This window comes from Cryptomeria japonica, chromosome 8 (genome assembly GCF_030272615.1).
Source record: "Cryptomeria japonica chromosome 8, Sugi_1.0, whole genome shotgun sequence".
Taxonomy (NCBI): Eukaryota; Viridiplantae; Streptophyta; class Pinopsida; order Cupressales; family Cupressaceae; genus Cryptomeria; species Cryptomeria japonica.
In genome coordinates this window covers 202,026,923-202,054,099 of record NC_081412.1, presented here as the reverse complement: position 1 = coordinate 202,054,099, position 27,177 = coordinate 202,026,923, and the positions used below count along the sequence as shown (strand labels likewise).

Below are 27,177 nucleotides of genomic sequence, written 5' to 3'. Positions count from 1 at the left end.
TCTCCTTTCCTTTGTGAGTGTTGTCAAGACAAAAACACTTGCAAGGTAAGGGAAATTAATTTTGGTAACAATTAAATAGTTTTTAATTGGAGAACAAGCAAAACATTTGTTCTGTTACCTAGTTCTGTAAAGGATTGTCGCATTAGAATACTCAAAAGAGAGCTTAATATTATTGCATTAGTTTGACTTGAACAACTAAAATTCGGGCTGCAAGGTTGAACATAACCCATGGTCACCAACTTTAAACAATTGGTTCTTTTGAGGTATTTTGGAGGGAACTCCGTGGTTAAGCGCGCTTGAGTTAGAGTAGTGGGTGACCTCCCCGGAAGTCCCAATACTTCACCCCTGTGAACATCACCTAGATGCAATGAGTGCTAAGTGGACCATTCATTTTCATGAGAGATGGGTTCTTGTGAACCACCACTCATGAAACATAGGTCAATGAGTTTGACTCAAAAACTACACAGTTGAACCCAGATAGCAATATCATAATTTCAAGCAAAAACTGATCGTTTCATGACAGCATCACCAGTCAAGTTAAAACGTTTAGAAGGCATTATTTATAAAAAAATTGATGACTGATACCACAAGTCTTTTTTTTTTGATCGGGCTCTCTTATTCAAGAAGAAAATAAGCTTAATTCTAAATTGGCCACTTGCTTCTGGTACGTGGAATTTCTAGATTAAAAATTATCTTGCTGATGTTTCCTAGCTGTTTAGGTTCACAATAATTTTCAAAGCTTATCTCATGTTTGTTTGTTCTAATTTTAATCGTATGGAGATATCATAGTTTAGCCAATTACCTTGATGAAAAGCAAGCTCTCCTGGAAACATAGTCCAAGCAGCTTTGAGGAAATATCGTCATGAAGGCAATTTTGAGCTTGAGAATTGAAACATTTAGTATACATTGTATATAAAATCCTTCAACAATTTAGATCCGTGTCTTATAAGATTTACCTCCAAATATTCTTAACAAGGGTTGAAACACAGACAGAAAAAATTTCCAAAATGGGGTCTTGCTCCTAACCACACGTACTTGCACTGATCTTCTTAAACCCTTCCTCTCAAACTCCATCTCCCTCCAGAGGTCCGAATGAAGCAAACTAGGATCATCATAAAGAGGCAAAGCCACAGAAGCTTGTGATTCTCGATTCTCAATCCAACCTCGTAGCAAAAAATTCACCACCTGTTATGAATGAATGGTTAGTTTCTCTTATGCACCACCGCTCTATTATTCTCTCCCACAAAAACAATGCAACAGTCAACTATGAAGAATGAAGTTCAGAAAAATCAACCTGTGATATTCTAGGCAATTCCCAGAACTTATCAAGTATCATTCAATCCCAAATCACAATTATCATTATATTGTAATGTGCCATCACCCAAAAGCAAGTGATGTTTCTGTCATGTGCAATTGAAGAGCAACTACAAATAAGTGTGCCAAAGGCAACAGGAACCAACTAGTGAAAGAGTAACACAAACAAAATGAGTAGAACATTCTATATATATAAATACAATATGTTCCAAGTAAATATGAGAATCAAATATTCTGTAGTTGAAAAGTTATATGAGAATCAAACAAACTCTTCGTTTTGATGTTGGAGAATCAACCAAAGTTGTTAGCATCTCTCTTTTTATATTGGAAAAAGAGTCAAAGTTATCTTTAACCTAACTTTCAAATTTGCTAGAATCTAAGTTATCTCTAGGTCTACTATTCTCGTAGCGTTATCTATATGACTTCTAGATCAAGATGTATCTAGTCTTATTAGTTACTAGTTATTACTAGTAACAGCATCTGTCGAATGGCCTTTAGGCACAAATATTTACAGCCTACCATAGAATGGTTCATGGCCAAAAAAAGGTTTATTATATCTAAAAAAAATCAACACAATGCAGCATTTCAAAGTTTAATTAAATCCCTGAATGAAATATCAAAAGAATTTGAGCATAAAATAAGCTGCAGATACAAGATGGAGATTAAATTATCTACAAATGATCAAAATGAAAGTTGAACAATTGTTTTTCTGTCTTCACTAATTATGATTGTTATTAACACTATGTGTGTAACTGGTTCTATATTCCCTTTTTACTTTTTAGGGTTTTCAGCATTATTTTCCACTTCCTTAAAAAGTTACCTTTGTTTTATTTTTATGGACCGGTAGGAGCGGGCTGTCAGATCTTGAAGGGGGGCATCTCCTCCAAATCCCCCATGTCCAGGACATTGGGGATGTCACGAGGACCCCAGGGATGCATCCCTGCAGAATGCTCGAAATATTTTTTCTTCACAATAATTGAAACGTGTGTATATATTAGGGGAGGAAGAGGAGATGAGGCATGGCCGAGGAAGAGATGCTGCTAAAAACAAATGTGTTACTGAAAATAACTCGTGAACATTCTCCTTTATAAAAGGTCCCCCAATATGAATATCAAACACAAAAAGGCCTTGAAGATCGATTTATTAAAAATTAATGATATTTAAATACTATTGTTCTATTAGGTTTGAACCTTTAAAAACGATCCCAGAATATGAAAATCAAACGCTTCATAAAAGATTAATGATATTTCAATACTGTTATTCAATTGTGTTGTACTTATTCGAATTCTCTTTTTGAAAGTTGAAAAGAAAGTGTTTAACCGTTATAGCATCCAAAATTTATATACTCGATGCATTGAGGTGGTAACTAGTGGGTTTGATTTATGGCTAAAGCATGTATCATCTACACCATAAATTGATAATTTTGAATATTCACAATAGAATTGGAGGCTCTTTAGAAACAGCTTCCATGCTAGAGATGACTTCAATTTCCAATTGCCCTCTTTGCAGCAAGCCATCAGATGAAGTATTATAAGAAATTGGATAGCTTACAAAGCAGAGTTCTTTGGAAGCATAATTCTTGTGTTACAGGGATCCATGAAAGAGATGCTACGTGCTCCACATGGCTGTACCCTTCAACAGAGAAATGGTGATCACAATACTGATTGTTTTATAAAATGATCAAGTTAAACATACTTGGGAGGAAATTTAACAAGTTAAATCATTTCTCTTGCATCTGTTGATTGAACCACTAACAATCAGAAGTGCAACATAGTCTCTAACACTTATCTGTGACATCCCACCCAGTGAAGCTTAAAGAATGGAAGACCAAGAAAGTAATGACCTGGGTATAGGTGCCACGATAATAAAAGAGGGTGGAAAAAGATGTATTTAATATTTTAACGAGATATGGGCTGTGTATGGACCTGTTGTGTAGACATTTATTGCAGAGGACAAAAGATGTTGGCCAATACAAGTACCATGTAAAGGTATGGTCACCCATTTATTTTGGGAGATTGGAATCAAAGAACAACATGGGCATTCATTTCCCATTTAAGGATTTAGAAACCACTAAGAAGACACATTATTATTTTGGGTAAAATAAAAAGTGGAATTCCATGACTATTCCTAGCATCCTCCATGCCAGCGATGAAGAGATTAAAAACAGAGAAATAGGCAAAGGGCAGAAAAAGGATGCAGAAGAGAGGATGAGGCACGCAGAAAGGAGAAAGTGGAGAGAATCGGAGAAATAGGCAAAGGGCAGATAAAGGGTGTAGAAGAAAGGATGAGGCACGCACAGAGCAGAAAGTGGAGAGGATCGTGTGGAGGGAAGAGCAAGAGCGTGGAAAAGGAAAAAGGCGAGCGATTTTGGGAACGCGGGAAGAAAGAAAAGGAAGTAGAAGCTTTCAAGGAAATGCAATTGGTAGATGAAAAGCTAAATCGCACCACTGTTGCTAATATCCTCCATGCCTGAGCTGAATGCTACTGCTAGAGGAACTAAAACTTTCAAGTAAGTGATAAGGTAAGTTTGTGGAGAAAAGAAAGAAGTATCAGAGGGCAGATCTTCAGGCTCTGTTTTTGAGGGAAAATGGAAGAGAATCGTGTGAGAATTTGGTTATGAATAGATGTATAAAAGTGCCAAGTTTCTTGGCGTGGAGATTTGGTTTATGAGGTTTAACATTGATAATCTAGTATGAAAATAATTTGTTCTATATATATTGGAACATATATACTGATTGATCACAGTATGCTATGTTGAAATAGTAGCTAGCTCAGATACCTATCTATTGTATTTTAATGTTGTCAATGGCAATTAAAATACACATGTATTATCTATTATGTAAATCGAACTAGGGCCGGGCCCAAATACATGTAACTTGTATTTATGTCTTGCTTGGGCAAGACCTATATATAATGTAACTTGTGGATAGGACAGGCCCTATAAATGTAACTTGTAATTTGGTTTGACCCTAATTGGGCGATGTAACTTGTTGTCCTATATTGAATGTAACTTGTAGATAGGGTAGGCCCAATATGTATTTTGAGTGATTATGTAATTGGGCTGGGCCCAAACTCATGTAGCATGTGGTAAAGGAAATCAAGCAATAACGTCTTAATAGGTCAAGATCTATTTGGACGATATACATAATATCATTATTAAATTAACAAGGCAGGCCGACTTGAGACTTGACACCACAAGTCAAGTATATAAGCAAGTCATTTGCATAGCATAATGAATCAATTCACATACAAGGCGAATCATTCTTAAGGCTGTCAACACATGTAATCTGCTCTCCAACATTTGGCGATCTCTCTCTCTCTCTTGTGCGAACTTTCTCCTCATCCATTGTGTGAAGGCTGGTTGTTAGGTGATGCTATCAAGATCTTGCGAAGCTAATGAAGACTTGCCTTGAGCGAATTTGATGCTGATGATAAAGGCTGCAATCTCCATTATCATATAAAGAGGAATTCAGATCTGCTATCTTGCTGGTTGAACAACAATCTGAGATAAGCACACTTGCCTTGTAATTGCCTACATTTGAGATAATACACATTGTACTTTGTGGCTGGGTTTTTCACCTCCAAGAGGGAGGTTTTCCCAGGGTATTGGTGTGTCTTGTTTTGTGTTTTTTTATTGTTGTTACTGTTCTGTTATAACCTGATTATTTAATATTAACATAACAAGTGTTGAAAAACTCTGTCATGTCCCCATCCTTAACCCAAGAATTAGATTAAAATATCTGTCCACAATATCACTATCCATGATCCGGCATGTCTAAGAGATGGCATCCTATACCGATCATGTCACATTGAATTAGTCAAGTAAACTATAATGATATTCATTAATGGTCATGCCCTAATTTGAATATATTTGTGTCAATTATTTATTGTTCATATGAATGAACCTCTTTAATCAGATCTATGATATCTCATATCCAATCCATCCACAGTTCCAACTATGTATGATGAAGCCGATAACTATACATATATGAGTCTCTGAAATATTTATTACTGTTTAATAACCAGACTGCGATAAAACTTCCATATGCACATCGGACTCCTTATACAATTCAGATTGAAGTTATTCCAACCATATGATCAAGAAATCCGATGGAATGGGATCAACCATGATGCGGATTAAGATATCCTTGCCAACCATTAAACAAGGAAAATCCGATAACATTAATACCATCAAACCATTAATTATTGATCTCCATACAATATCGATATAAGAAAGACATCAAGCATGATTAAGGAAGTAAACCAATTCATTAAGAATCACTTCAACTTACAGAAATAATCGGTTAATATATTGAAGTGATACGATTATGACATAACCAATGGACATGTCTCTATACTCCAAGAGACACAACCAATCAGTTGTGTAAACATATATATTTGCAACCATTACATCACTTGGGGGATCATCGAATCAGAATATCATCAAGCATTCACTCAGACCAAAGGATCGAAAGAGGAAAGAAGATCAGATTTGGACATTAATAATGAATGGAGTAAACAGTAGACTCAAACACATAGTGGGGACTTGTTGTGATGTATTCACACATCGCCCCATTGCAAATGGGGACCCCTTCTTTTTGCTTTCTAGGGTTTGTTTTCTAGGTCTTTTAGGGTTTTGTCTGTTAGCCTTTGCAGGATGAGTGCTGTCGAGGGGATCGTTGGATTACAGGCTTTGCTTGAGCCAGGGTGAGTCCACAGGGCCCCAGAATTAGGGTTTCTTTGAGAGTCTTCCTTAGGGCCTGGTTTTGCTCTTGTTGCTAATTGTGTCTTGCTTTGTGAGTGGGTATCATTCTTGAAGGTCCAAGCTAGGTCGAGTTGGTGAGTGATGAAGTCTAAAATGTCATCCTGATCTTCAAATGCCCTGAAATTTGGCTAAGTCTGAAATGTTCTGATCCTGAAATTTGGCTAAGTTTGGAATGTCCTGATCCTGAAATTTGACTAAGTCTGGAAAACTGAAGAATCCTCCAAAAACTAGATTTTGCAATATAACTCCTGGAGGTCCGAAACCAATCTCAAACATCCTGGAAGTATATATAGAATATAACTTAAAGTATAAGTGACATTTCCCCATAAAATGATCTTGACGGAGAGTCCAAAATGTCAAATTTCGCTCCCTTCCAAAGGGTCCAAAGCAAATTTCGCTCCTAACCCTTCCAAAGGGTCCAGAGCGAAATTCTCCATAGGACATTCTACTTTGACCAAAACCTAGAACTAATGCATTCCTAGGCTTGAATGAAGGCAAAAGCACTTGTTTGAATGAAGAAATGCGAAAAAATGAAGTCAGGATCATGGCCTAAGGTGAATTTCGCTCTTGACCCTTCCAAAGGGTCCAGAGTGAAATTCATATTTCCTCTATTTTTCTCCTTAGCTTGACCAAGTTTGTAGACTTTTGAGGCATAATTGAGAAGCTTTGATGCAACTTTGCCTTGGAGAGGAGATTTTTGCTCCTGACCCTTCCAAAGGGTCCAGAGCGAAATTCTTCATGAGCCTCATTTGCTCCCTTGTTTTGGATACCAACCTTGTTCCATGGGCGGATTTGGGAAGGAAATAACATGTCTCTGCCTTTTGAGGTGATGGAACGTAGAAATGTGAAGGATTTTGGCCAAGATTAGGAATTTCACTCCTGACCCTTCCAAAGGGTCCAGAGCGAAATTCACTATAATCCTCATTTGCTACCTTGAATGAGCTTAAAACCTGGTTCCTCAAGTGGAAAACAATCTATATTTGCCTCCAGGAGAAGATTGAAGTTTGAAAAATGAGCAATTAAAGCCTAAATCAGGATTTTCGCTCCTGACCCTTTCAAAGGGTCCAGAGCGAAAATCAACCTAAGACTCATTTCTTGCCTTATTTGACCAAATTTTGATTTGCAAGGCATTTTGAAGGGAAGAGTAGACATGTTTGGACGTCGGAAATGTTTTAAAGCTTTGAAAAAATGAAGGATTCTAGCCAAGAAGGTGAATTTCGCTCCTGACCCTTCCAAAGGGTCCAGAGCGAAATTCCTTACAAGCATATATTTTTAACCTTGCTTGAGCTTAAAAATTTGTTCCTAAGGCGAAAAGAGATGAAATTTCACCTTGCAAAGAAGATTGGGATTGAAAAAATGATGATTTTGGGCTAGAAAAGGAAAATCGCTCCTGACCCTTCCAAAGTGTCCAGGGCAAAATTGTGTAAAACCTATCTTTTCCCTTAGTTTCATGCCAAATCTAGTGTGGATCATCATTAAAGAAGTCCTTAGGCATGTCCTTGAATGGTCAATAATTATCAAGTTTGAAGGAATTGAGCCTAGAAGTGATTTTCGCTCCTGACCCTTCCAAAGGGTCCAGAGCGAAAATCCTTAAAATCACTTTTTTTCCAGATTTTGAGCAAAGCCAAGCTTGGACAAGGGTGTGAGAAGGCATTTGGATTGCCTTAGAGTGGATTTTGGTCACCAAGAATGCAAATTTTGAAGCCAAAATGAGAATTTCGCTCCTGACCCTTCCAAAGGGTCCAGAGCGAAATTCTTAAGATCACCCTTTTTCCTTGCAAATCAAGTCAAGATTTTGGTTTTTTATGACCTGGAGAGGAGTGAGGCAATGTGTCCTTAGTCTTGGAGGAGAATTGAAGTTGAAAGGATGAAGGAACATGCTCAAAACAAGAAATTCGCTCTTGACCCTTCCAAAGGGTCCAGAGCGAAAAACACTAAAACCATCCTTTTCTCCAAATTTTGTGCTAAGTCAAGCCTGGACTAGGGTGAGAAAAGCTATTTGGAATGCCTTGGAAAGATGTTTGACCTTCAAAAATGTGAATTTTGAGCTAAAGTTGGAATTTTGCTTCTGACCCTTCCAAAGGGTCCAGGGCGAAATTCTTATAGGGTCTGTTCCTGGAGAAAATCTTGGGCAAGTTTCATGTTAATATCTTTTTGTTGATGATTTAAGTTGAAAATGCTATGTTGAAATGAATTTATCATGTGTCCTTCATCATCTTTTAATTTGTTTTGGCAGATGAAAGAAGACCAAGCCAGGACAAGGACGACCTTCTCCAGCCCAGCATCAACAAGGACGACCTTCTCCAGCCCAACATTTGAAGGAAAGACAAGGTGGCATCCCAGTCATCACTCCTCCAGTCGGGTTGGTCCACTCCAACATGTCCAGATTCAATGTACCTGACTCATCAAAGATGGCACTAACTTCGATGTACCTACCCCGGCTATCCATTGGTCGAATATTCCAGAGAAGACATGTGTCCAAACAATGCAATTATTTCATTGGTCAGAATTAAGTTTGTTGTAACAAACCCTAATTAGGGTTTCATTGTAAAATCTCGGCCATTGATCTCAAAGTGATCTGAGCCATTGAATTGTATCGAGGGCGCTATATAAGCCCTGGCTCCTCATTTGTAAAAGCTAATAGTTAGTCAATAGTCAGAGAATAGTTAGTCAATAATAGCTAATAGTTAATAGTTAGTAATAGAGGCCAGAATAGTAGAATAGCAATTAGAGTAGATTAAGAAGAGAAGGCAAGACATTGTTGCCTTAATTGTAAAGACTTCTTTTCATTGAAGATATGGTGGAATATGTTGTTTCTTTGCAATGTGCATGGTCTCTTGTTGAATCTTCATTTTTTATGATAGATGATTAAATTGAGTGAAGAAAATTGTTGAATGCACCTGTGTGGAATCTGTCTAGTCCATACCACTAGCCTCTTACTGATGGTAAGTGCGCCCTGCATGGTCAACTAGCATAAAATGAGCTTAATCTTAAGTCGTTACACGTCCATTGTTCATGCATTATCTTGAATGGTGATCATTGTCAGATGGTGTACGATTTGAACATATTGGAATCATCCCTTAGAAGATCGCACTGAGTTGGTGTTGAATTGTTCAGCCTGATGGTGAGACCCAGCCCAGTAGGACTCCACCTAGTCATCCATCCATTTTCTCGCATTCTAGGTAGTAGAGTAGACGTCTTGAACCCTGCATCTTTTGTCATTCGTTTGTCTTCCAGTTAGTTAATAGGACTTATGATTCCAGCAAATCAGACGTTTAGGTCATTGAGTGTAAGTCCCTTGTGATTCCAGCAAAATCACATCATACCGCGAAGAGCTTATCCACGAGTAGAGATCCTACAAAGCAGAACCTTGGAGTTGCTTCGACTGATCCTTCGGCGAGATCTTCAGCAGTCGGGAACTTTGTTCAAGAGAGGATAAGGTACCTTTTAGGTATTTTATTTTGTGTTCACATGTGCATGAAAAACACATCAACAGGACTGTGGTATGTGTTCCCTATGTATGGCACATTGCATACTATTTATCTAAACGCTATTGATTAAATGATGCATAGTGGCTATGACCGTTTTGCATAGTATAATAAATAAATATCTGAATATTTTTGTAAATACAATAGCAATATTTATATAGAAATAGTCCATGTGAGATGAATTGCACTTGAAGAAGTGATAAAATCTGCTTGTTGCATCTTGTGGGAAGAGGATAGAGGTGTAATCTAGTGGTGACGAGGGGCTCACAAGTGGTCATAAGAACCCTTGGAGTCAAGGAACCAGTTACACTCTCTATACCAGACTCACAAAATGATGTGTGTATGGGTAATGAGCTTGAAGGGCAAGCAACATGGGCCGCCAAGACTAGCAATGATGCAGGAGCATCCCCGGTCGTTGATCAATCTTGTATCAACCAAAAATATATTTGCTTTTCAATTTGTTCTTGTTCTATGTTGCAGTTTCTGTGTTATTTCTAGATTTCTCCAGCAGTTGTTCATTTTCCGTTGCGGATCAGATTCTTGGCTTCTAGACGTGTTCTTATTCCTTGTTCTAGCTTTCCAGTTCATTTGGACTCTTTTCCGGCAAGTTATTGCTTCCAGATTGGTTGTTTCTTGGTTCCAGAGCAGTTTTTGAGCTTAACGGCTAGTTGGAGATTTCTTATCTTGCGGAGCGATTTCTCGACTTGCGGATCTAATTGGCACCACATACGATGTTCCTAGGCCCTTTGGCCGACCTTCCTTGATGGTCCGCACTTCGTTATTGTCTTTGGCGGAGGTGATCTTCACGCTTTGGGTCCGACCTATCTTACACGTTTCATTTTCCTTTCTTGGAGAATGCGATCTTTTGTGGCCGACCGGATGTGTTCCAAATGCTATTTATATTGTTGTAATTGATCCTTAGGAGAGCAGCGAAATATTGTGTGAATAATTTCATATTATGTAGATTGGATACCTCTTGGAGGTCCGGATGGATTGTAATCTAGAATGTAAGTTGTTCTAGGCCTGTTAGCCTGCATGTACACTGGATGTTGCTGGCTGATTTATAGTGAACCTATGATGTTGCGGATGTTTGAATCAACATTTTCTCTATGTTTTGTTGGTGCTTCTGTTGTGTTACTCTTGCTACATGATTTGGATTGTTCTCTTTGAGGACCCTCCGGATTATGGCTGCACCAAACAAGGAGGTTAGAAGCAATCATTCCTTGGGTTTGATAGACAACGGACCCACGCAATCCCCTCTCATGTCTCATATACCAACGTCTATCTGTTTTTGCATTAGAATGGATAAGGTCTAATTATAATTGAACATGTATGTAGGTGTTTGCCTTTCTTTTTGGGTGCAGGTTATCCTTCCAAGACTACACTCATCCAATATAAGGTATGTGTCAACCCTTAATCCCACTTATATCATTCATGATTTGCTTGATTAAGAAACAATCACATTATAGTATTGAAATAATGATTTGTTTCAAATAATCAGAATTGTAATTGTCTCCTAATTAATCAATTTAAATCATAAATGTATTGCAACAGATTAATTATTATTGAATAGGCCTATATCTAGTAGGGGACATGAGAAACTCTCAGACAGTTGCATCATTCATGATTTCAATAACATGGACTGTGGAAATATTATGTCTATGAATAACAGTTATGTTAACAAGTACCTAATTGAAGGAACCTATATTCACAATATTTTCATTCCTTCATAGCCCTAAAAGGGAAATAAGCAATAGATTAATTGTGATTTCCAAACAAATAGAAAGTCTAGGCCAAGGGAATTTCTTGACATACTTTTTCTCACAGGAACACTATTCAGTTTTCATCTATTTAACAAAGTATCATGATACCATAAGACACATAGCATGTATGGGAAGAACAACATCTTTTTAAAGCTTTGATTTGAATATAATGGAATGCATTGAATTCTTTCTGCTTAATGCTATCAATCATTTCATTTTTGCAGATTTATTTTGTTAGTGCACTTCGGAAAGATATGAAAAAGCATATAGCGCATTTGAACGAAATCAAACACACCTCAGGAACCTCACTGTGAGGACAATGCCCTGCAGGACTGATTTCATAGTAGACAGCGTCTGGCACTTGGCTCTTCACCAGTTGACCCCATTGAGGCCTCACCCAAGGATCTTCCCTCCCATAAATAAGACAGATTGGTATGTTCATTTCCTGACATCTGCACATTCTCACAAGTATAAAAATTGCAAATATCTAAAGGGATATGAAGTTTGTAAATTCATGGTATAGAATGACTAAAATAAATCGAGCCGAGATGAAAATTTAAGAAAAAGCGCAAATTTTGTCCTAACTAATCAATGTTTTTAAGATATTGAGAACAAAATTTCACAGCATGAGGATGCAGTTTTCAGTGAACCTTAAAAGAATTTCATTGAATGAAAGCTCGCCCTGAGGAGCAAAGATTATTGAAGCAAACGAAGCTGCTGCAGCTGGATGTTCTGTTACTTCTAGTATACGCGAAAAAAGTTCATCTGTCATGGCTGAATGATCAACATAAACTTGCTTAAGGACATTCTTTATGGCTTCCGGCTCACTTATCTTGCTCCAACTTCACATCAAAAACAAGAGAAGATCATTTTGATATTGAATATACAATAACCATCACATAAATATAATTCATTATATTTGCATCCTAGTGTGTTTTAAGTGGCTTAAGTCCAATTCCTAACAAAATAAGATAAGTGCATGAAACATCCAGCAGAATAACAAAGAGGTGAACGGCATTCTAGTTTCTTGAAATTTAGAGGTGGTGACCAATTGTGAAAGATTCGACGCATGAGAAACCGAGGTAAAACATCCTAGGTACATTTGTATTTTGCAAGTAGAAACCTTACACAAATTCAGTGAGCTTTCTTGCTTTAGGTGGCACAGGAAAATTTCCAGCCCAAGGAAAAAGTTTTGCCATGTTAGGTGACCTTGAAGAATTAGGAATAAATGCCCAAAATGGTGTGGCATTCAGCAATGATATTCCCCTTACTAGTTGAGGGTAGCATGCAGCAAAGTAGAGTCCCATAAATCCACCTAATGAGTTGCCTACAACATAAATTGGCTCACCAATAACCTGCAAGATTAACAGGAAATAATAAATTTAATAAGACCACTGGATAAAAACCAAAAAAACACCTTCCATGTTTCACATCAAACTTCAAACACATATATCTGGAAAAACTGCACCAGAATAGGTTATGATGCACCTCTCTGATGTTGTATCCTTCATTAGGAAGGGACATGACAATATACTCTTTAATTAGTTGAATTGTAGATGTATTTGCTCCCCTAATCTGAGTCACTTCCATTTAGTTAAAAAATGCACACCGGATAATGCTCTGGGCTAACTAGTGACTGAATATAACAAAAAATCAGTTGACAGATTAAAATGAAATGGAATTACATAACACATGACAACACACTCTGTCAGAGGAAAACACCAACATAGGGAACTAACATGAGCATGGTCGCAATGAGCTTCTGTAAACATCAGAATAACAACATGCCACAGAAAAGATGGAAAAATTCAACATTGCCAGTGTAAGCCCAGTTTGGTGATTTTTCACTATTAAATTATTAACCGAAGGTTTTAGAGGGAAAAACATAGAATCCAAAACTAGCTTCTGGATTGGGAGCAACACTCAACCTTCAAAGCAAGAATACTTGAAGGCTGGATTAAAAAAATTGTGCCACCCTAATATTTTAAGCACCAGTCCACAAAGCCAATACAATTTCAGCAACCCAACTATTTTTAAAACTACAATAGAGTCATCATTAAAGATATAACTGAATCTGTATGCTGAGAATGCTCAAGAGAAGGGCCCCAAGTTAAATACATCAAAATGGTAAATATGTACATATTATTATGATATTATATCAAAGCATAGTTTGAGACAAACTCATTGACCCATATTTCAAGAGTTGTGATTCACATGAACCCATCTCTCATGACAATGAATGGTCTACATAACACTCACACATTGCATCTAGATGATGTTCATAAGGTTGAAAGATCAGGACTTCCTCAGAGGTCACCCATCCCAATACTACTTCAATTCAAACATGCTTAACTATGTTGTTTTTTCAAGATCAAATCCACTTAGCTTGTGAGCCCATTTGCAAAACCTTCAGCTAGTGTTGTGCCTCATGAAACATTCATTATTAAGCCCCTCTAGCTCATCCATTGACAAGTACAGGATATGAACAAAGCGAATGTTCCTAGGAGTAAGTTTGTGCAAATGTTCTCTAGGAGCGAAGGATCAGAGAATTACTAGTCTATTATTCAATCAGTGTCAAGAGTTGGCAAGGAAGTTTGGAGATGAAGCATAGCATAACCTGTCAAATCAGGAATTGAAACTCAACTTTAAAAGTAAATACAAGATGAGTCATCTTAAAGAATAGAATATTTAGTCCTCCTCGAACCATGTGTTGAATTGCAATGGCCGGCTAGAAGAACAATCCAATATGTTCTGTCCCTCCTAGACATAGACTTGTATTATTCCTCTTTACAAGATGATTCAATGCATTTCCATCCCTCCTCCAATGAGGAATTTACAGCAGTTAATATCTATGCATGATTTGAGGTGTTCTCTGCCCTCTTCCAAAATATATAACTCAACCCTGTGCACATGAAAAAGACATGAAGGCCTCACTCAAACCTATTTGGAAGCTCTTTTCCCGTGTGCATCAGAAAGGAAAAGTGTGATGCAGCAGAGTAAAATGGTATTGAGTCTATTGACCACCCTCTTTTCACAAGCCAAGATTGAATATTAACTCATCAAATCTTGGTGCTATAAATTTGACTACATATTCAGAATCAAGAAATTCTTATTTAATGCTGGGTCCTGGTAGACTGTATATGAAATCGTTTCTTATATTTACAATCTATATATGGAATTATTTATTATATTCAAAATCTGTACATGGAATAGAAAGTGCAGTCAATCTGACAGCTGTGTGAAGCAACGAGCAATGCTGAGGGGACTGTGCCTCAAACCCGATGGACTGCCAACAGTGATTAAACAGTTTATAGTCTTGAGTGCCAACAAATCAGATCTGCTGCATAAAAGGTTGATGAGTTAACATCCCATTCTGGCCTTCTCGAGAGAAAAGTTTTGATGCACACACTAAGGAGTGTCAGCAATGCTTTCAATTTGCTTTACATTTGTCGAGTAATGTCCCCAATTTTTAGAGAGGTCGGTTACCATTATTTTTAAATAAATAATTACTAAAAAAAACATTAAATGAAATTATTAAATGATTTTTTTAAGCAACTTTAAGGGGCTGACATTGGTGAACATTATTAAATAAAGTTAACTGTTTAAGCCAACCTGATTTGGAATTTGTTATTGGGTCGGTTTTCTAATCTTGGCCAAACTAAAGAGCAATCTATATATATTTGGGTGATGGATATGAAGAGAACATTGAATGTTTTATTTATTCTGGCATTGAACAAATGCTAATTCCTTCCAGATGCAAACCTGGAGGAAACTCTTTGTAGGATGAAATCCCTACTAATAAGTCTTTTTATGCTTGGACGCCAATCTGAGCATTGAACTGGAGCAGTCCAAAGGAGTCAAGAAAATCAGATTCAGATTCAGGAAACCAGTCAGTAGAAGGCAATTTCTTTGCCTTTGTCTTTGATAGGGCAAAGCTTAGCTGCAAAAATTAAAGAAGAAGTCGCACTACATACAATCCTGAGTTTGAAATCTGAAGCTGCTTAGGTGCCTACAGACCTGGAAGGGATCGTGGTCTCTAAAGGAGGTGACCTATTCATTACCAGCCATATAAAGATCATTCGAGTAGGGATATCTGCCACAGAAATATGAGCAACTAGTCAGAGTTCGTGTATGCAAGACTTTGAACTAAAATTGGCAATGATGTATACGGGAATGGGACTAATGTGATTGTATTTGAAGATGGTGTTTAATTCTGATTATTATTTCTGGATATTGTGATCTGAATCTTTCACTCTAAGCCAGAATTTTTATATTTTCCCTACAATCTAAAGAATACTATTGCAAAATTTGTTGTTTCATAAGTTGGTCTATTTCAGTGGTATCAGATCAAGGAATCTTGCCAGCCTGTGGATCAATCTGGATATGCAAATATTGATTTATGCGGAAGAATGACAAAGGAATCATGAGTAACCGAGGTGAGGAGGCAATTTGTCTGGATGTCATTAGCAAAGAAAAAAGGGAGTTAGAGAGTTTCAATCCTTCAGCGCAAAAATAGTGCAAATATTGATTTATGCAGAAGAATGACAAAGGAATCATGAGTAACCGAGGTGAGGAGGCAATTTACTAGATGTCATTAGCAATGAACACAGGGAATTAGTTAGAGAGTTTCAATTCTTCAGCGCAGAAATAGTTCAAATCTTGAGGGAATTGAATCATAAATTGAATACCTCTAAACCAAGTTGGAAGAGGGCTGAGGGAAGCAATTCAAGCAAAAAGAGAGTCTCAATCAATCCTCCTAGGAAGACGGTCAAAGCCAATTTTTTGCAAAAGGAAGAAAGTTGAGTTGAGGAGCCACAATTACCACTTGGCTCAAAGGACGAAATGCTAGGTAACCATGCAAAATATAATGCTTTAAGTCGAGCAATTCGTAATGGTTTATCTTTTGATGAGTTCTACAAATTGAAGTCAAGGAGCTCAAGAACGGGAGGAAAAAGCGAAGTTGCTGATGAGCATGAATCCAAGAATGAGGAACAGTCAAAACACAAACCAAACAGTGATGTAGTCTTGGTTGGGAAAACCTTGCTTAGTGAACACAAAGAGGCCAAGATGGAAATAAATGTCTCAAACCATGCAGCATCCACTGATCTGTCAAAAGGTATGCCAAGGAAATCAAGTTGCAGGGTTACCATGTGGAGGATGTCTTAGTGGATTCTAATTCTGAGATTACCAGCCATAAGGATGATTGTGTTGGAATGAATCCCCCAAAAGCATCTTTCTCTAAAGGAGGTAAGTACTCTCGTTATTTCATCTTAAGATATGAGACTACTAACTGAAAAGTATTTCAGTTTTGCCATCATGAAAAATGTCATTATATGGGGAATGTGTATGGTGGCATAAATTGTTTTGTCCAAAATTGTCCATAAATTCCAATTTGGGATCTGGGAGATCAATTTTATTTGAGGGATATTCAAAGGCATGTCACGATTTATCACAATGGAGTTTCACATGAGCAATGCATAGAACATAGTTGCATAGTTTGGGGTGTTCATATTGTAGACTATGATAAGATCATTGATGGAGTTTGGATGAGAGAAGTTTTCATCAAGTAGTGCAGATGAATGGTGGAGCAGTGGTTTTGAGGTTGATATGGGACCTATTGATGGGTGTTTTATGACCACACCAACATAGAATAAAGTGTGAAAGAACACTCCATCCTCTCTTGAGCAAAGACCCCTCGTATACTAAGATCGCCATAGATCATAGAGGCGACTCCAAGGTTCCTACTGCGAATGTGCGACTTTATGTTGGATATGAGCTCATTTGGCTTGATGTATGTTGGTAATCCGAGGGTGACTTACATGAGGTGAAACGATCTTTTCTCAAGGAGACTTAGACAATTTTGAACTCTAGAGAAATATGCGAATGATTTGATAGTGGGAAGTACTTTGAAATGTTACAACAAAATATGCTGAAAGTTAAAGAGAGTAAAGGTTGAGAGATTCTATTCTACTCCTAAAGACAATGATGTCAATGGATAGTGCTCCGATGGACGAATTCCAAATAAACCAAGTTCTACTTCGCCAAGATCAACTCCAACTCCACAAGAACTGTTGCAATCTTCCAAGGGTTATCCAAAGAATTTGCATATCATAATGAACACCATCATAATGAACAAAGCAAATTCAACAATTGAAGTTAAGCATCCATATAAAAGGGCTCAAGCTAACTTTACATTGCAACTTATAATCAATAAGAGGCAAAAAGTGTGAGCCATGGAAATTCATCAAACACCATCACATTCTCCATTGAAATCAGAGTACTTCATCTAAAAATTTGAAAGCAAATCTAATCTACTCAAGGAAGAAGAAACCATGCAAACTCCCCAAACAATATAAGTAATCACCAAAACTTCAATGAGCTACTTTTTACTCTAGTAGTTTCTAGCAACAATTTCACAGAATTCTCCCTATTACAAATGAAGGGGGCGAACCCCTTTCATAGGCCTCAAAATGACAATGAACGGCCAAGATTGAATCGGAATCAAGGGCTGAGATTACACCATGCAAACCCTAATTTGGGTTTGACTAATAATAGCCCTTGTGGCACAAGGTAGTAGAGGCCAATAATTAATGAGAAAACAACATGCCCACTAGGCATCCAATAACTCATTGCTTAAAATAGCGAGTGCATTATCCCTCTCTCTGGTGGCAAATGCAATGAATCGGTTCATTTCTATTTCAAGCTCACCCATAGAGACACTTGGCATAGTCTCAAGTTTGTACTCCATAATGGCCACGTCCTTTTCACACCTGCTGAAAATCTTTCCCCATCCTAACATTGCCTCTTGATATTTTCGCATGATGTTTGAGAATATGGAAACGTTCTCCTGATCATCTTTTGAGAAAGAACCCATGTAAAAGAATTCCTCCAACCTATTTCTCAAATTATCTGCTACCATCTCTTCATCGGTCAATCTCTTTGTGAACAATGCTTCGACTATATTTAGGATTCCTTCCTAAATGTTCTTGATCACTTTCCTCAATCAAGTTGACTATTCATTTGATTTTTCAAAGAATTCCTTCCTAGTGGTCACTACACAATACCACCAAGGGAAGTCATATGCTTCATTTTCCCTTATGACTTTGCCATCTACTAATGATTCCTTGGGGATTTCAATCAATGCTTCCATGCATGGAATGGTCTTATCCTAGTCAATATGTGTATCTTCCCATGCCTGATCTACATTTTGTATTCTATCAAGAATAGCTAGGACTCTCTTGTACATCTAAGCCAAATCCTCAATCAACTTACATGCGTCATTGTAAAAAACCTTCTTCACCCATTTCTTGGTGACTTGGGTGATCTTCCTCATTTCTTCAAGGCCATCAATTGATTCCTTCAAAAGAGCTATAGGAGGAACAAATGCCTGATCTTCCTGCCTAACTGGATGCATTAGGCATTGCACATACCCACACAAAGACTTGTTTTCACTTTTCAACCTCTTGTATTCCTCTTTCGTCTTCTTCATCTTCTCTTTCAATGCTTGAGTGGAATCATCAAAATCTTTTATTACATGTGCCTTGGCTGCATGTCCTAGATCAACTGTAATTACATCATATTCTTCGGGAATGATTTCATCCTTGGCTTTGTCAGTCCTTGGTACTGCTACATGTAGAATTCGGGACCCTGACTCATTCTTGGTGATCTTGGAGAATTTCTTTGCCTTCTTCTTCTTTATTGGCTTATTTATTCAGCTTAGAAATTCCTCCAACTCAAGTGCAGGATCAATTTCTTCTATGGGATCCTCTCTCATTCTTTCCCTTAAGCCATTCCAGAGCTACTGATTGCTAACCTAGCATTTCTAGTTGTTCTTGCTCCTGTAATGCTCCCTCATGAAATTATCTGTTAGGAAAGGGATTTTTCATATCTTCCAAATCTTCAACTACCACTGCTTTGAGAATATCCAGGATATGGAGATCTGCATCTGGAGGAAGTTCTTGTTTTTCATGCCTTTGCTGAGGAGATTTCCTGGAAGTACTTGCACTTTGTTTGTCTTGAGCCTTTGGAGTCATTTGTCTTTCTTCTCATGACTCATTCCTTGTACTGAATCTAGTTATTTCTCCTACAAAGAGGTCAACTTCTTGCACACTTGAGGAATTATCAAGTGATGATTGTACTCCTTCTGATCTCTATCTTTTCTAGTGTGGTTCTTCTCTCAGGACATCCTGCCTTTTCTTAGATTGCAAATCTTGGTCAATGTTCTTCTCTTTTCCATGCTCTATTTTTCCTTGTGGATTTATTCCTTCCTTGGCCTCAATTCCCAATGATTCCTTGGTTGCTTCATCATGTGATTCTAGATCTCCCATCAGATCATAAGTCAGGCAAGCATTCTTTGTTTTCAGCATAAGCATTCTTTGTTTTCAGCGCACCTAAGCCTGGGAGAAGGAATTTCTCCATACTTAAACCAAATTTTGATCACTTCATGCCATTTGAGAGGTGGGCACATTTGAGCCTTGGAGAAGAAGTTTTACCATACAGCCAAATTTTGAGTTTATATGCCACTTGGGTGCATGTGCACACTTTTACCCTAAAGGAGGAATTTTGGATTCTTTGGCACATTTTGACCTTGAAGGACGATTTCTCCATGATGGACGCAATTGAGACCCTTAAGTGGAATTTTCATGCCATAGTCAAAATTTTCATTGTCTGCTTTAGTCGTTTATTCCACCGGACTTGGATCTAGATACCTTGGTTTGTCTTACAGTTAGTGCTCACCTATTGCCAAAAATAGACTTACTAAAAATAGTAAATTTGTTCAAACTCAAATTTAGGCCAATCGGGGACACAATAAAACTAAAAAATAGACATTGCTAAAAATAGAAAGTTTGTTCAAACTCAAAATTAGGCCAATTGGGGACATGGCGGAACTTACTAAAAATAGATAGTTCATGGAAAGCACTTAGAAAACTTCACTAGTAAGCCCTTAGAAAGATTTTTCTTTCCACACTTACTCAAATTTCACTATTTCACTATCCTCTTGAACCCTTTTGATCACAACCTTCTTCTCTTCGAGTCTATAGGACAAAAACCCTAAAGGCAAACGACGCTCGACTCTAGACTTTGTATGAATCACTCATCCATCCAAACACTTGAAACTCTCGAGAAACCATTGCCAAACTACCCAAAAACTAGAAAGTAAAAGACCAAGTGGAAAAAAATGTAGGGGATCCCCATTTGCAATGGGGTGATGTGTGAAAAGGTCACAATAGTACCCTAGCATTCAGTTTGAGTATGTAGGTGTGGATTGCTTGAGGAAAAGCAATCTCCGGGATGGGAGGACTATAACGTCCCTGACTTTTAGATAGGTCAGCTACCATTGTTTTTAAATAAATAATATAACTAAAATTAACATTAAATGAAATTATTAAATGATTTGTTTAACGGGCCAACATTGTGAACACTATTATATAATGTTTTAACCATAGATGGACTACTTGCCGAGTAGTTAATTACTTGCGATTTTTTGGGCTTGGCGAGTAAATTCGCTATTTACTCGCCAGAAAAACTCGTTGAGAACTCGCCAAAAAAACTCGCAAAGTTTTTGGCAAAAACTCAGTGAATCTATGCCAAAAAATCGTGGACACAAAAACAAAAGGCATGGACGTCAACAAAGTGATTCATTTTGCATTTTGTGTGTTTTAATTTGTTGTTAAGAGAAAAAACACCCTCCCAGGCATTTCCAACCTAATTTCCATCAATTTTAGTCAATTATAAGCAGATTTGGAGTGGATTTGAAGTGGTTTTCAAAGCAAAATCAGATTCCCAGGTAGGTTTTCTGAATTTTTTTCTTATGTTTTTTTAAAACATTTTATTTCTTTTCATTGCATCTAGGTTAATAGAAAATCAACAATGGCCTTTTCTTAATAGTCTAAATTGATTTAGAGTCCAATGAACAAGAATTAACACTATTTTTTGACAATTTTTACTGATTTTTTCATTGTATTTTCAAGAATATCTAATTTTCCAAAAAAAATTCAAACCCTAACAGTTTTTTTCAATTTTTTCAACTTTCAATGATGTCTAAAATTATTTAAACTAATTTAGTTTGCTAAATTTTTTAACTAAAATATTAACTTTGTGTTTTCACTTTGTATGTGTAGGTTAACCATTAATTTATAATGGCAAATATAGTTGGTTCAGCTTTAGGGTCTACCCCGTCAATAGATGCATGCCCATCTGGATATGTAGGCACTCGTCCTAAAGATTCTAGAGACAGGGATTGGAAGTGTACCTTTGAAGGACCGGAACCTAGGTCGGTAATATGCATTAAATGTGAAAGAGTATTTCATGGAGGCATACGCCTCAAATACCACCTTGCAAAATCAGTAAGCATGATGCTAGGGAATGTCATAGGGCCACAAAAGAAATAAAAAGAGAAATGAATGCCATACTTGCAGCTGGGGAAGAGACAAAGTTAAAAAAGAGAGGGCAAAACTAGCTATAAGAGCATCCATAGCTGAATCTCAAGGTGCTTCAATTGACCTTGAAGAAGAAGAAGCAGCACTTCAGGGAATAGTGGGCTCTCCGTGGCCCACGTATCCGCAAATCCAGCACCAACTCAGCCACCACTTCAGGTACTTCTAGTAGAGCATTGTTTGCATCACCATCAGTGCCACAATCTATAGGTGATTATTTTGTGCCCAAGAACACAGCTAGAGCACAAACATCATTAGAGGCAACTAGGTGGAATAGGGAGGTGCATGAGAAAATAGACATTGCATGTGCCGATTTTTGGTACTTCAACAACATCCCATTCAATGTGGCAGACAATCCTTATTGGCTTAATTTGGTTACCACATTAACAATTTTGGGAAAAGGATAAAAGGCCCCTTCTCGCAAGGACTTGGGTGGGAGGTTAGTAACTTAGTCCACTTGTTTTCATTTTTAAATGTTTTTCTTGTTTTTTAAATCAAAATTGTGTACTAAGACCTAATTTCACTTTGTACTTGTAGGTTGCTTACAAATGCAATTGATAGGGCAAGAGAAATGGTGGAAGACCAAAGAAAAGAATGGAAAAAATATGGCTGCACTATTCTTTCTGATGGGTGAACAGATGGCAAAAACCGCACCATAATTAATTTTTTGGTTGCTTGCAAGAACAATGTAGTGTTCTTGAAATTGGTGGATGCCTCCAACAAGATGAAAAATGCTAAAACTTTGGCTCTAATGTTGGAGCGAATTGTCATGGAGGTGGAAGTTGACAATGTGGTGCAAATAATAACCGATAATGCAGCAACATATGTGGCAGCAGGTAAAATCCTCCGAGAGAGACACCCCACTCTTTTTTGCATTTTGAACACCTTATGCAGCACATGTCCTTGACCTTCTTTTGGAGGACATAGGAAAACTTGATTGGGCGACACCAATTGTAGAAGATGCAAGGAGGATCACAAAATACATCTACAATCACCCTTGGGTTATTTACTTAATGAGAGAACACGCCCAAGAGAAAGAGTTGGTAAGAGCGAGTGTCACAAGGTTTGCAATGATTTTCTTAACGTTGCAAAACATTCTTGGTGCATTGACGGCTTTGAAACAAATATTTGTGAGTCAAGCATGGCTAGACTCACCCTATTCAAAGAAGCCTAAAAGAGAAAGTGTTGCATGCATAGTCTTCCACAACCTATTTGCACAAAGAGTTGTAGAGATTGTGAAGGTAACTTCAAAACTTGAATATTTAATTATTTTCGATTCAAGTCTCCCATTATTTATTTGTAAATTTAATGATTAATCTTTTCGTAATTTGTATTTTTCAATTGTAGGTGTCAGAGCCCTTGGTTAGAGTTCTCTGCTTGGTAGATGAGGATCAAACCCCAATGGGGTGTATGTTTATAAGGCCATGGATAGGGCCAAGGAGTCTATCAAAAATTACTACAAGGGGGTGTATTTTTCAATTGTAGGTGTTGGAGCCCTTGGTTAGAGTTCTCCGCTTGGTAGATGGGGATCAAACCCCAATGGGGTATGTTTATGAGGCCATAGATAGGGCCAAGGAGTCTATCAAAAATTACTACAAGGGGGAATAGACTCAAATTTGATCCCATTTGGAAAATTATTGATAAGAGGATGATACCCGAGGCTGAGGTGAGAGACCTCATTGTGGCCGAACTCCAAAATTACGAGGAAGCAAAGGGTAAGCTATTCTCTTCAAAGTTGGCCAAGAGAGAAAGAACCACTCAAACCCCGTGTATAATATTTGGAATCTTTCACATGTATCTTACAAGTTACAAATTACAAGTTGTAACTTACAACTATTGATAATTTGATAAAATATGTTTTCACTTTGCTATCTAACTCTTCAATATTTTATTTTGCAGATGCTTAGTGGCAAAGTTGGTGTGGAAATACCCCAATTCTCAAAAAAATTGCCCTTAGAATCTTATGCGAGCCTTGTAGTTCATCCGGTTGTGAGCACAATTAGAGCTTGTTCAAGGCCACCCACGCGAAGAAGAGCAAATTATCTCCAAAACACCTCAATGACCTTGTCTTTGTTCAATATAATCTTTGGTTGTGCATAAGGAAGGTAGAGGAAACACCAACTGGTCCAATTGATTTGGATGATATAGATCCTTACAGTGATTGGACCTCGCAAGAGCAACCTCCATTGTTTACTGAGGATGACATTTATGATTTGGAGAGGCAAGCTATGGAGGAGGAGGGGGGTGGATTTGGATTCACACTAGATGACATTGAGTAGGATGAGGATGATGAGGAGTCATTGCCAATGCCAGGAGCAGCCAGAGGCAAAGCTACAACTAGGATGGAGGTTGAGCCACAGTCAGTCGTACCGAGCGAGGAGGCACAGCCATAGCAGACTCCTAGGACTAGACCCTCTAGTTCTACCTCTCTCCTAGTTTATACTTGAGCAGGGAAGAGGAAGATGTAATTGTATTGATGTATTTACTTTTAGTTTTACAAAAACGATTTACTATTTTGCTTCCAGCCATCAGCATTCCTCATGAGGATGCGATTTTGTACCCAATTTGCATTTAAATCAATTAAATATATCTAGACTCAGCTTGTTTCTTTTGTGTACTCATTTATTGACTCATTGGATGCATCTCCTCATTGAATTTTGCAAAAAAAATGCATTTCTAATCAAATTTAAGCAATTTCTTTAAGTTCCCAAGTTTTTTGGGCCTTGGCAAGTTGCTTTTTGGCAAGTAGTTCAGCTATGGTTTTAACTGTTTAAGCCAACCTGATTTGGTATTTGTTATCGGGTCGGCTTTCCAATCTTGGCCGACCTAAAGAGCAATTTATATATAATTGAGTGGTGGATGTGAAGAGATCATCAAACATTTTAATTTATTCTATCATTAAACAAATGCTAATTCCTTCCAGACACAAACCTGGGGGAAACTCCTTGCAGGATGAAATCCCTGCGAATTAGTCATTTTATGCTTGGACACCAATCTGAGCTTTGAACTGGAGCAGTCTAAACTCTAAAGGAATCAAGTGAATCAGATTCAGATTCCAGAAACCAGTCAGTGGAAGGCGATTTCTTTGCCTTTGTCTTCAACAAGGCAAAGCTTAGCTGCAGAAATTAAAGAAGTCGCACTACATACAGATCCTGAGTTTGAAATCTGACGCAGTTTAGGTACCTACAGACCTAGAAGGGATCGTGGTCTCTAAGGGAAGTGACCTGTTCATTACCATATAGAGATCATTCAAGTAGGGATATCTGCCATAGAAATATGAGCAACTGGTCTGAGTTTGTGTATGCAAGACTTTAACCTAAACTTGGCAATGGTGTATACAGGAATGGGACTCATGCGATTGTATTTGAAGATGGTGTGATCATTCAAGTAGGGGCATCTGCCATAGAAATATGAGCAACTAGTCTGAGTTTGTGTATGCAAGACTTTAATCTAAACTTGACAATGATGTATACGGGAATGGGACTAATGTGATTGTATCTGAAGATAGTGTTTAATTCTGATTATAATTTCTGGATATTATGATCTGAATATTTCACTCTAAGCCAACATTTTTACATTTTCCCTACAATCTGAAGAATACTATTGCAAAATTTGTCGTTTCATAAGTTGGCGTATTTCATGTGGAGTGTGTTAGGAGTGTAGTTGCAAATTTAGCGGCAGCACGCTATGGTCTCATGCAGATGCTGTTGATGAAAATTAGAAACCTTTTTAAGTAAGGGATCCTATGGATTTTTAAAAATTAATCTGCTAATTTTTATTTTTGGGATACAAACAGGAATTTTATAAAAGAAAAAAATTAAAGCAACTATATTAAAATAAAAATAGAATTTCAAAAACATGTTCGTACAGACTGCCACATAGACATAAAAGTCCCTAAGAACTAGTGGAGGAAATTTTCAAACCCTTTATCTATATTTTAAAGAAAAAAATCAATGTTGTAGCTGTGTTTTTCCAATTCCGTGGAACTGTCCTTTGAGTTAAGTAGGAGCCCAAGCCCCTTCAATGGGACCGCTTGGAAGTTATTAATTGATTTCAGAAAAATAATAACTATGTAAACTGTATACAGTTCAACCAGCTTTGTATCACGTTCAGCATTCGTTAACCAATATAACATGTAATGAATGAAAGTTTTTAATCATGTAAGAGATGATGTATCATCTATTCTAATTATTAGATTTTATATTCTTTAATCTTTTCTGCCTCTCTGGTGGATCCTACTAAATCCTGAATCAAGCACTTATATTAAGATATTGGAATTAATACACACCTGCTCTACAAAATTGCGAATCTGATCACGCCACAAATCCACTGAATACACAAGCTCACTTGCCCACGGCTCCACTTTTGGACCAAAACCCCAATACTTGATATTTTCTTCAGAATCCACTTCTCCGACCGGAGGTGCGGGATCATCACAAGGCAGCGACTTTCCTTGGCCTAGAAAATCAATAGCCCAGACCCTAAAATTCCTTCCTAAGTCACGCAATTGATTATCATAATGGAAAGACCCCACACCAAATCCAGGCAAAAACAACACTGCCGGAGCACCCACATTCTGAGAACCTGCCTTGTCATAATTCACTATCCATTTATGTTTCCACTCCCATGAACCACTAGTGATACAAGAACCGTTATTCCCATCTGGCAGGCCAGGAATCTGAATCACCGAGGAGGGCTTAGTATCAATAACAGTGAGATCTTTGCCCATACTCTCGCCCAAACCTTCTTCTTCAAGAAAACAACTACTACCAATCAATGGCTCCATTGAAGAAATTGAAGACCCAAAAGCCAAAGGATGTTCATTGAACTGTACTTGAGTACTGTCATTTTCATCAAATTCATACTGTTTTTTGGTTTCTTCATTAGCATCTCCTTTAAGACGCCCTTTAGCACTTGCCACTAGAGGCCTGTATCTTAATCTATGCCTCTTATTGATATTCCTCTTCAAAAACCCTCCCGGGAGTTTGCATAGCTTTAAACCCTTAATAATCCTTGAACATTGAAAATTTAAAGGGATAATGGCCACTGGAGCATAACGACTGCAAGCCACTGTCTCCATGGCTAAGCAAAATCTCAGATTACAACAAAGTTTACTATAACCAATGAATCAAACTCAACATTTAAGGCTATTCAAATCACTCAGTATCTATTTTAACAAAACTGCTGCCTTCCAGTTCCAATTCAGTGAGATACCTAAATGCTGTCCGAAGGAATTTTACTCCTCAACTTCGGGATTACACGACACACTGGTGAGGTTGGGATTATAATGAAAAGCTTGCGGGATTGGAACAAGATACGTTGCAGGCTCAATGGTCTAGACCTTTCCTGCACGCAAGTAACCAGAAGACTTAGTCGACCCATTGTGTGCAGATCGCGGGCCACGTGTCAGT

At 37.7% G+C, this 27,177-nt stretch overlaps 1 protein-coding gene across 1 annotated transcript; it reads right to left on the bottom strand.

Annotated features, from left to right (window-relative positions):
- Positions 1-863: 863 nt before the first annotated feature.
- LOC131048363 (pheophytinase, chloroplastic) lies at positions 864-27,177 on the bottom strand. The gene is made up of 5 exons (XM_057982305.2): positions 26,055-27,177; positions 12,459-12,685; positions 11,981-12,172; positions 11,626-11,782; positions 864-1,185 (listed from the first exon to the last, which is right to left on the bottom strand). The coding sequence occupies exons 1-5, from the start codon at positions 26,844-26,846 to the stop codon at positions 931-933; spliced, it is 1,623 nt and encodes a 540-aa protein (XP_057838288.1). The 5' UTR covers positions 26,847-27,177; the 3' UTR covers positions 864-930.